The sequence below is a fragment of the Vicia villosa genome, unplaced genomic scaffold (genome assembly GCF_029867415.1).
Source record: "Vicia villosa cultivar HV-30 ecotype Madison, WI unplaced genomic scaffold, Vvil1.0 ctg.002171F_1_1, whole genome shotgun sequence".
Lineage (NCBI taxonomy): Eukaryota > Viridiplantae > Streptophyta > Magnoliopsida > Fabales > Fabaceae > Vicia > Vicia villosa.
Genome location: NW_026705859.1, coordinates 277,505 through 289,497, shown reverse-complemented (window position 1 = coordinate 289,497; position 11,993 = coordinate 277,505). Strand labels below are relative to the sequence as shown.

Sequence of the window (11,993 nt, the reverse complement as noted above, 5' to 3'; positions counted from 1 at the left end):
TGGGAGTTATAAATATATATGTTGTTTTTTGTCTTGTCACAATATTCCATTTTGACATGAATTCATGTGATTTCATGTGTGGTGTTTGCATTGAAGTGAAATTATAAAAGAAAATTTCTTTACCCACCTCCCTATGGGGGGTCACCCCCAGCGAAAACCCAAAATTGCCCCTGCTTCGGAAATGAACTTCCGAAGTTTTTTTTTTGATTTTTTTTTGACTTCGGAAATGCATCTCCGAAAACACCACTTTTTTGGTATTTTCGGAGATGCATCTCCGAAGTCATAAAAAATTCAAACCATAAAACACAAATGACACAAACCTACCCCCACCTAGCATTCGTCTACTTTGAAACCGGCTACCCGATGCCGTTCCAATTTCGCTTCTCGCGCGACACGCCGTTTGCGGAATTGATACCGTCGCTCAACACGCTTTTGCGCTATCCCGAGAATCGAAAGGTTGTCAAGCTCGAGTATCGCTCGCCATCGCTTAACGACGAGGGAGGCATTAAGTTCACACCTTTTGAGATCAAGAACGACGAAGATTTAGCGGTTATGTGGACAACGTTCGACCGATTTTCTTCGAAAGGCCCGATCGAGTTGGACGCCAAACTTCAAAGATCGGCGGACGACGTTATCAAAATGTTGACTCATCCCCACCTACCCGTGTTCAACAATATGTAACTTTAATTTTCAGTAATATTATCGTTGTAATCTTCACCCGATTAAATAAAGCGAATCGTTGTTGTTTTTCATTTTTCCTCTGTCCAGACATAAATTCGGAGGTTCATTTCCGAATTCCATCATGGGGGTGCGTTCGTAGATGAACTTCCGAAACACCACATTTTCTGATAATGTAACTTTATTTCGGAGATGCATCTCCGAAACCAATATTTTATATTAAAAAAAACACGTTTTCGGAAGTTCATTTCCGAAAACACCTTTTTTCCAAAAAAAAGTACCGTTTCGGAAATGAACTTTCGAAACAAGGGGTAATGTTGTAAATTCACCAGGGGTGAGCAAGAAGGTTAGGAGGTGGGTGAAGAAATTTTCATTATAAATGATTGATGTTAAAAACAAAAATACATGGTTAACACATTTTAATTTAGGTTAATGAATATATCAAAGTTTTACATTTTATCAATCATCTACTAAACATAATTAATCTCTATTTTCAATGTTATCAATCACATTTTTGTAAGTGTATATGATATATCTTGCATTGCAAGTTTCTCACCTTTGCTCAAACTTCCTTTTTTCTGCTTTTTTTTTGTCTTGTTTGCAAGGCAGGCAAACTCTATAGCACTATTAATTAGCATTGAGAGCTTGGGTTCAGATTATCATCAAAGGCTTGGTGTTGATCTATAGGAAAATACAAGTGATCTTGTGAGAAAAATACTTGGGAAACACTGTAAGAAGAGTAACTTGTAGAGTTTTCAAAAACAAAATAAAGATGAATGTAAATAAAGGTTTTTCATCCAAAATTTTGACTCTTGATGGAAGCAATTAGGAAAGTTTGAGTGCTTTAAAGAAATTATTGTTTGGAGCACAAGATGTGCTTGGAATTATGCTACAAGGATATGAAGAGTTAGATGCAAAACCTACAAATACTCAAAGAACTACCTACGACGAATCAAGAAAGAAGGATTGCAATGCTTTGTTCTACATTCAGTAGAATATGGATTATCATCAATTTGAGAAAATCTCAAAGGTCACTAGATCAAAGTAAGCATGTAATGAATTACAGAAATATCATGATGGTGGAGAGAAAGTGAAACAAGTGAAGCTACAATCACTAAGGAGAAGATATGAGCTTATGTAAATGGAGGAGAATTAGAAAATCAATTATTATTTCTCAAAGATGACTGCTTTGGTGAATCAGATGAAGACATATGGTGAGGGTATCATTGATCAACAAGTGATAGAAAAGGTAATGGTTAGACGCTAGGCTACGATCTATAGGGGTGAATAGTACTCAATAAAAATTTTGTTCGTTTTTAAATTTGTTTTCAAACCGCTATTGGTAGAATCGAATACGCGACTATACCTTTAATAAATGTGAGAAATACTAAATTAAACACTCGAGCACCTACTTCCAATGAAATATAATTGACAAATTTGACTTAGTCAATTTGTCGAACACTTGTTGTGCAAGTTTTATTTTGCACAATCTATTTCACAAATAGTTGGTATGCAATTGACTGCAAGCCAATTTTATCTGAATGTTGTTGATTGTGAAATCTAATTGCAATTCTCTACACCAAAACAGTTTTGTATCACAATTTAAACACCTAGAGTTATTAGAAATTTAACAATTGTATATCAATGTCAATAGCAAGTAAAAGAGAAATAAGAAGAGAGGAACACAAATATTTGTTTAGGCAGTTCACCGTTTGTCCTTGCTACGGTTACCTATGCCCCGATTTCCAAACGGGAATTGAGATAGTTTTTATTTCTTTGCAAAATGTTATTACAAGAGAAGTTAAAGCAACAAACAAACAAACTCAGTTTTGATATTGATTCTTTATCTTCTCCCCCTTGATCTTAAGCAAGATCAAGTCACCCAACCATGTCGAATCAATCCTCTAGTTACTGTTACTCCCTTGACTGAACCCACTGCTCTTCAAGGCTTTCACTCGACTGAATTGCACTCACAAATTGTTGTCACCCAAGAACTTTGATTGATCCTCCTTCTACCTTTATTGAACCCAATGTTCTTCAAGGCTTTCACTCGACTGAATCAAATCCAAAGCTTCTTGTGAAAAACCCCCAAATCACTCTGATATTGGAGGACAAAACCCCATTGGTTTTATTCAATGAAACCCCCAAAATTCGTCACCCAATTGATATATAAAAATTTCTAACCTTGCACGTTATCACTCTCAATCTATGCTCACTCAAACAAAAATGATTATGTGTAGTTGATGAATAAACAAGAAAAAGAATGAAGATGAGAATAATGTTTGTCTCTTTCACGTTTCAAAGTTCTGTTTAAATGAATGCATGAATGTATTTATATGTGTGTGTGTGTGTGAAAGGCAAAAATTGGAAAATTCGTGCACAAAAATGCCCAAAATTGAGCTATGCGTCGACCTCTATGGCTGTATGCGTCGACCTCTACAAGTCAGTGAGGTCTGGAGGTAAAAAACACAATATGTGTCGACCTTTGGCCCTTTATGCGTTAACCTACACAAGACAGTGAGGCCTGGAGATAAAATGCACAACATGCGTCGACCTATAGCCTACTTTGTATCGGCCTACAACTTTTGTGCGTTGACCTATGCTTGGCAGAAATGTTTTCATGAAATTTTACTTTTCTTGCTTAGTGGAGGTCGACCTCCAAGAGCTATGCATCGACCTGTGGTATGCATATTCATTCAAAACATTGTTTTTGACTTGTGAAACTGATCCACATGCATATGAACAAGTTTAGAATGATTATAGAAATGTTTTCATGCGAGAGTACACCTTAGGATAAGAGTATATCATCCAATACATTCTACTTCAAAGACCTAGTTTTGACATCACTCAAAATAAACTACTTAAGATATGCACTCACAGTAATGAGATCTTTATCATCAAGATTTGATTTCATTGTTATTGCAATACAAGAATCCAATGATATCAAGACAATGTAGATTGAGGATCTATAGAGTTCATTAGAATCATATGAGTTAAGGGTAATTGATAAAGGAACTGAAAGAGAAACTCAATAAGCTCTGCAATCACAAATGATGCAGTGGGATAGAAATGAAAGAAGTCTCAATAAGAAATGCAAATGAGGCTCGAAGAATCCAAACTGGTCGAATGATGCCAAGACGAGGTATCAACAAAAGGTTGAATCCTCTAAAAGAGGAGGATACATGGACAAGAATCGTACCAAGAAGAGAGAGTTTGACAAAAGCAAAATAAAATGTTACAACTATGAAAAGTATGATCACTTGCAAATGATTGTTGGTACAATAAGGAGGGAGGAAAGAAAATTAAAAAAGAAAATGAAGAAGCCAATATAGCTCATGATATTGGTTATGAGTCTGAGACATTTTTAATTATGGCTACCACATGTGAAAGGAGTCCAATGTGTGAGAAGTGGTACTTGGATTTTAGGTGCTCAAATCACATGAGAGGAGCAATGGATGACTAATTTTGACTCAAGCAAGAGGACTAGTGTAAATCTTGCAAATAGTAACTACCTTGGAGCAGAAGGTATTGGCGATATATTGATCAAAATAGAGATTAAAAAAGGAGCATTGATTGTTAAGGTAGTGGAAAAAGGCTTCTCAGTCACCATGACTAGATATGCACTCCAACCGTTTGATAAAAGGAAGAAAATGATTTTAAGGTCTCCATTGTTAAACAATAAAACTTTCAAATGTAGTATCCAAACTACAAAAGAAGCATGTCTTACAAGAATTGAATTACCAGAATGGTTGTAGCACACAAGTTATGGACATCTAAATTCTATAAGCTTAAGTAAGTCAAGTTTGAAGAATTTAATACAGTTTCTTCCAAAATCAAGTGCAAGAAGTAAGACATGTGAAATTTGTTTAAGAAGCAAGCAAAGTAGAGTACCTTTTCCTGCAGAAATACCTAAGAGATCAAGCGATTCTCTTGAAGTTGTGAATTATGATATATGTGAATGTCTCAAAGTACCATCATTAGGAGGTAGCAAATGCGTCATCACCTTTATGGATGAATACACAAGAATTTTATGGCTCTACACCATTAACTTCAAAAGTGAAGCCTTTGAAGTTTTCAAAAAATTCGAAGTCTTGATTGAGAAGGAGGGTGGAAAAAAAATTAAGGTCTTTACGACTAATGGAGGTATAAAATATACTTCAAAGGAGTTTGAAGCATTTCATTAGCAATGACATAAGACATGAAGATACAGAAAGAAGAAACAAAACTGTCCTTGATATGGCATGAAGCAAGTTACATCACAAAAACCTGCCTCATATGTTTTAGGGTGAGGTAATAAATACATCCACTTACATTATTAATAGAAGTTCCACAAAGAAGTTGAAGAAGAAGGTACCAGAAGAAGCTTAATATGCTAGAAATCCATATGTGAAAAATAAGTGTTTGGACCAGTCTGCTTTAAACACATCCATGTTCAAACAAGGACCAAGATTCAAGGTAAAAGTATGAAGAGGATTTTCATAGGACATCATTCAACAGGTGAACATAAATTGTACATTCATCTTTACCATAAAGACCATATCAAGAGAGATATGGTCTTTGATGAATCAAATACATGGAAATGGCAGATTGAAAGCACAAAAGAAAGTGATGTCAGCCACGTTTTTGTAGACCATGATCAAAAGGGAAATTGTGATGGTGAAAAAATAATTAACGCATTAACCTGATGAAGCTAGACATGTGTGTAGCAACCTGCCCTAAAAATAAACCTTTAGAGTCGCCACCTATTCTACCAAGGCGAATAGGAAACCTTTATACAATTAAGAGATTCAGGATAAGATACTATATTCAGGTCGAGGGAAGGTGTTAGGCACCCTAAACCCTTTCCTAAGGCTTGCATTATAAGATTAAGGTTTGTGGCAAAAAATAAAGAAAGGTAACAGACAGTTAATAGGATTAAAGGCTAATTATTGACATGATTAGAGTTTGGAGGAGGGGGACTCGCCTTGTTGCCAAGTGCCTACGTATCTCCTTAGGGAGAATCAGAGTCAACGTAGTTCGGGGAAGGGTTGTACGCCCTTAGGATTAGAATTTGATTTGATATGGTTTGAAGGCTTTTTGAATGGCCTATCGTAGTTTTGAATAAGGATGAAAATCCGTAGTTTAATTTGAAACGTTTTGAAAGTTTTAGATTTGGGAAGTGTTTTAGGATTTGGGCGTACAACCCTGATTTTAGTATGTACTACTAACCGCAATGATCAATAGCTTTGATCACCATAGTTAAAAGATTAGTAGTGTATTATTACCAATTTTAATTGATGGATTCAATTATCACTAATAATAAATAAGAGTATTTTTTAGAAATTTTAATAATTTAATTTGTATCATTATCCCTCGTAATCGATTGATTCGATTAAAAAGAACAATGAGTTAAAGTGAGAAAAATAGGTTAATCATCGCAACCAATAAAAATAGTTGAAACCATTTAACCGAATAAAACTTATTTCTATTTTAATTAAATAAATATTTTAAATAAAATCGATTATTGCCCATTGCGATTAATTGATTTAATCGGGACGAACAATAAATTGGAATTTTAACATTTATAATATATATTAACTTATTTAAGAAAATTATTATATAAATAAATATTAAAAGAGAATTAACTAAAATATATAAATTAATTAGTTAATTAGGGTTTTGATTCAATGTGGTTGTCATTAGGGTACATGGGATAAGGAACAAGTTCTGGAGCGTTAGATCTAAGTGGCTGGTGAATTAAAGGGCCAGATCTGAAGGTTTATGGTGAACCCTATAGACATGCGCGCGTGGGATCGAATTTGGAAAATCAGAAAAAAAATATATGAGGGAGCTGGGCATCGAACCCACGCCCCCTAGCTCAAACGACAACTCTACCAACTGATATGTACACTCGCTCAATATATTATATATAAAACCTGGAAAAAGTGAATGGGAAAACGCGCGCGCAATTCAAAAGGGCCAGTGGTGTAAGGACACATCATCATCGTCCCCATAAAAACTGTAAAAAACCTGCAACGATTAGCTACAAAATTGCTACGATTCTCTTTGTAGCAAGAAGACCTAAATAATAGCGAATAGAGCGTAGTTGCACATAAATATTTCGCGACACCCCCATTCCATTCGTCTAAATCATACAAACTCAACCATACGTTTGATTTGATCTAATTTTATCATTAACAAAAAGCCCTAATTGAAAGCTTCTTAAAACCCTAACGGCCAACAATGGTGAATCACCCCAAACACGCCCAGAAATCCAATTAACGTTCAGGAAACATTCATAGCAATCACACGAAGCATAACACACAATCAAAACGTCATAAATATGCACACAACATGCCAATCGATTCAAGTTTCAGAATGACTTGCTTTGGCTTATTGGAGAATTTTCTGGGGGTGTTGAAGTAGAGCGATGATCCCAACACTTTCAGAATCTTTCAAGGAACGTTTTGCACTCTCTAATTCTCCTTGAAACCTTCTGATTCTCCAAAACCGATTGCAAGTTCTTAGTGAATTTTTTTGCTTCTTGAATATGCTCCTCCACCAGAATTTTCGTCCCCTAGTCCATTGCTTTGTGTTGTATACTTATAGAGGAACGAATTAGGTTAAAAAAATAGTCCAAATGCCTCTTGAATCCAATCTTGCCAAGTTTGTAAAAATTGTTTCAAATCTTGAATAGAAACTTTCTATATTTGCCAAATCTTGCATTAACGTTTTCCAATTACATTAGCACGAAATTATATTGCAAATTTGCAATAAGTATTGATTGGAATTGGCCAACATGAATCCTCTAATATAATATTTGATTTTTTTCTTCAATTATATCACTTTAAATCATTTTAAATGGAACAAAAATTGTATAAAACACTACAGAAAAAAAGGTCTCCTGCCACGCCTAGAAAACCGAGGCTATATGCAAAATAACCGTGGCGTAACGCTGAGGTCACGTTTTGGCCACGGAAATCCAACTGTGGAGTATGCGGTCGTGGCCTAAAGTAAAGTCCACGGTTTTTTGGTATAGACCACGCCTTTTTTACAATCGTGGATTTTTTAGGCCACGGTTTAGGTAGCTTGATTAAGGCCGCGGTTTGTATTTGCCATGACTGCAAAACTGTGGCTATATGGAAAAGCCACGGTTTCAATTTAACGCTTAACATACAATTTTGGTTCAAGATATAGCCACGGTTTGGTTATGACCACAAATTTAAAACCGTGGTTATATGTTATGCATTCTAAACCATTTATCTTGCCACGGTTTATTTCTGTATCATTACATAAATATGTCATTATATATATATATATATATATATATATATATATATATATATATATATATATATATATATATATATATATATATATAATTAACAATAATATTGATCAATATAAAATTAACAATAATGTTGATGATTAGAATCTAATTAATTACAAAAAAATATTCAAGAAACAAAATATTCAAGGGCATAAATATTCTTGTTAACTTAACAGAATCCCCTAAAAAAATAATTGATGACACTATTAATCCAAACCACCTTAATCCAAATTACAAATTTACAACATTGAAGTACAATGTAAAATTGAACAAATACAACATAGTAACAAACAACTCCAACAACATAGTAACAATAGAGATTAATACTGAATGTGAATAGCAGAATTTTGTATCTTGATTTGTATAGATCCATTCTCATTCCTTTTATTATCTTAAATGTCTGCATCAACATAAACAAAAGACTAACATTGAATGTGAATAGCAAAGTTTAGAACGAAGGGAAGATAATCAGCCAATTTAAGTAACAAGATTCTGCTAGTGTTACATATCTAAACTTTCTACATTTTTCCATTCTATCAATGTACAAAAGGGAACTCACTTTACTAATATCAGGAAAATTTATATACTTACAAAATTAATTAAAAAGTTTAAAACATTTCATTGTTGGATTAAAAAAACTTTTCGTGAAGGGAGAAAGTAGTTACCATCTTGAAAATTCCATTGCTGGAAAATCTATATACTTACATAAAATGATGTTATGCTAGGTATTTATGGCACTGACTCTGTAATACATAGTCACAAAGACAAACTAAAATAAATCAAAATTATAAAATTAAATCCAATCTTAGAAGCAATGGTTGTGTAGGATGTATAGATATTTTCCAGCAGCTATGAAATACATGCTTTAAAATGCTTTATGATGATAAATTTTAAAATGTTTTCTACCTGGATTATAGGAACGAACTTTCCTCTGAATAATGTTTGCTGACTTTCCTAAGATTTCACTTCTACGAGTATGAAATGAGATAACAGGTTAAATATGAAGCATCTAAATACTAATACCCACCAAGATTACACGGTCGCGATATTCATTCATTTGAATGTGAGACTGCACATAATAATGTACCTGCAATCATACAAATATGAAATGAGATACAAGGTATTTTGACTATGTAGATTTAAGATAAAGCAATAGATATTGCTCCAAAACAATGCAACATCTGTAATCAAACACAAAATCTAATAATATTGAGTAATTGGTTATGAAATGTTTGAATATTTTTACAGGCAGATGCAGTAAGCAAAGGCAAGCTGTTCTTCACGTCAAAGAAATCAGTTCCATTGATTGATAAATACTTTTGGCGAAAGCAAGAGAACTTTTCACCGGCTTCTCGTTGAAAATCAGACACAAGAGGTGAATTTCTAATCCAAACATCCTCTGCGGTTTGTGTACCAGAACGTGCTAACTTCAATGCAGAGCTTTTTGTTGCCAAAAAAGCTGGTTTAAAATAAGTCACAAGTAACATGTGTGAGTTTAGGACTAAGAATCTTTAATTTTAATCACACATAATATTAGCATATATTTGAGCATGGCCATCAGTATCTTACAAAACATGTGAGTCATATCTATATTCAGTACAAATTTGGATACAATTAATACAAATCTCAATTGTTTATCAATTTCAAACATGAATCTCATACTGAATTCTGATTTATTATGATGATGAATCCTGATTCACTAAGATGAATTCTGATTCACTCCAATCCAATGAATCACAGCGGAACAAATCACAACCTAAAAACTTAGTGTGGTGAGCCACTATTTTTGTCAGCTATGTATAGCCAGCCACATTTCTTATGAATTGACTCTTAAATTATTTTCAGGTTCACCATTCGCCACCCACTTTTCTTAAATATTTTCATACACATATACACACATAGACAAAAACATGAAAATAATAATACAGGCCCAAAAAAAGACCCAACACGTTTTCTTTACGATCTTGCTTCTAAGAGATCGATCTTGACCATACCGGCAACAAAAACGATCTTATGATCTTATAATCCAGCACTCGATGTTGACTACACTGCTAAAATGACATATATGCTTATAACTAAGTTATGTCACTTGTCTTTACTTAAAAATATCATGTTTTTATTAGTAAAGTATCTTTTGATTCATGATTCAGAAAATAGTTCTTCGAATTCACAATATGAATCTCAATTTGATAACCATGAGTTTGACACATACAATCCTAATAAACCCTAAATGCATGCAAATTAATTTGTCATAACAATTAACCAAAGAGGTTTACCATTATATGGAGCGGCAAAGATAACATTAGCTGGAAGCCCAATTCCAAAGCCAGCAAGAGTAACACCAACATTGAATCCAACGCCACAACCAGATCCAACATAGCCAACAACTTCAAGACCAAACCCAGGACCCCATCCAACACCAGCACCTATTCCAAAACCCATTCCATAAAAGGCTCCATAAGTAGGATGAACAGGGTTCCTTTTTTTATATCTTCTAAATAATCCCTTTATAATCATTACAACCTAAACAAGTGAAAACATTGCAGTTGTAAGTAATCAACAAACTAGCACACAACATGTTTGGTGAAATGACAATGATAAACTTTCTGTCAAAGTACTAAACGAGTGAAGTTTTACTGAAATCACGTTTGGAAAATCGATTTTGATAATCTATAATTTGAAATATACGCGTGACTGAATATGAAATGGAAAGAGAATTGAGAAAACTTACGAGGGGAAATATGGAGTAACTAGAAATTATAATTTGGAAAACATAGCCTTTAAATTCCTATTTGTAACACAATCATAAACAAAGGATAATTAGTAACAATAATCAACACAAATTTCATCAAAGTTCCTAAATTGATTTCCGAATTTAACCATACCTCTCCCAAAGCATCACCATTAACCTCTTGAGAGATCCTCTTGTCCCAAAAAGCACGACTGAAATTCACAACACAATTTAGTTAACAGAATAACAAATCTTGTGAATAGAAACAACATAAAAAGTGAAATAGGGGAAGAAATTATAGCTTCATGTCATCATAGATTTCCAGCTTCTTCTAGAATCCATTGGTGGAATTTGCAACGTTGAACTGCAAAAACGAATTGAATATGGTTTGGTGGAAATAGCAATAAATCAAAATAGGACGGAAATGTTAGGGTTTGAGAGAAGAACCTTCATGGTGAAGTGTGGATTTGGATCTCAGCGTCTTCGTTTCGCGTCACGGCGACTGAGATAAAGGAAGACATAAATTAGGGTTTTTTTTAGTACTCCCTCATAAAACCATAACAGTTCGGTGAAAAACATTCTTCATATCAAATCTCTATCATCTCATCGCAATGAAACGAAACTAGAGTTTGAAATTAAACGGAGGTTTTGATGCAAACCTCGTGTGACGGTGCAATAGGATGATGTGTGGGACCTTCGTGCTCTTCTTCTTCTTCGACGACTGGATTGGCCGAAACCGCCATGCGCTTCGACGACTGGATTGTTACCTCGACTAGACTTCGCACACCAAAACTCTGCAACTTGCTCGTTCTTCGCCTCCATTGATGAATGAGGGTCTAAGGTTACGATTGGATTTGAAGGAGAAGGAGGTAAATCTCATAAGTCTAGGTTTAGACGATAATGGAATTGAAGAATGTTGGTTTTTGTTTCCAGGTTTGTTTGAAGGTTGAACGATTAGGATTAGGATTTTACGCTGTATTTTGGTTTCCTTTTCTTTGCTTGAAGTTAATACTTGGGTCTCTTCTTTCATACTTGGGTCTCTTCTTTAATATAATAATAATAATAATAATAATAATAATAAAAGGATGGAAACGAAAAAATTTGAGGGAAACGAAAAATTTGAGGGAAACGAAAAGAGGGAAAATCTGGCGGGGTAAATGTTTTTAGGCTTGGGCCACAGTTTGTAGTCAAAATTATAAGGCCGCGGTTTTCCTTTTGCGGCTAAAAATATCTGCAGTTGTCTGACCGTGGCAATTGAAGGAAAGACCACAATTT

General features: G+C 34.3%; 1 protein-coding gene across 2 annotated transcripts; it reads right to left on the bottom strand.

Moving 5' to 3' along the window:
• Positions 1 to 8,170: 8,170 nt before the first annotated feature.
• Positions 8,171 to 11,717, bottom strand: LOC131638097 (cadmium-induced protein AS8-like). 2 transcript variants are annotated; one of them, XM_058908650.1, is made up of 7 exons: positions 11,378 to 11,717; positions 11,166 to 11,220; positions 10,873 to 11,082; positions 10,719 to 10,775; positions 10,264 to 10,510; positions 9,234 to 9,446; positions 8,171 to 9,074 (listed from the first exon to the last, which is right to left on the bottom strand). In XM_058908650.1, exons 5-7 carry the CDS (start codon positions 10,502 to 10,504, stop codon positions 9,037 to 9,039), a joined length of 492 nt encoding a protein of 163 aa, XP_058764633.1. In that variant the 5' UTR covers positions 10,505 to 10,510; positions 10,719 to 10,775; positions 10,873 to 11,082; positions 11,166 to 11,220; positions 11,378 to 11,717; the 3' UTR covers positions 8,171 to 9,036. The 2 variants fall into 2 exon arrangements, with proteins under 2 accessions (XP_058764633.1, XP_058764631.1); XM_058908648.1 differs by lacking the exon at positions 8,171 to 9,074 and having other exon boundaries at positions 9,126 to 9,446.
• Positions 11,718 to 11,993: the final 276 nt, after the last annotated feature.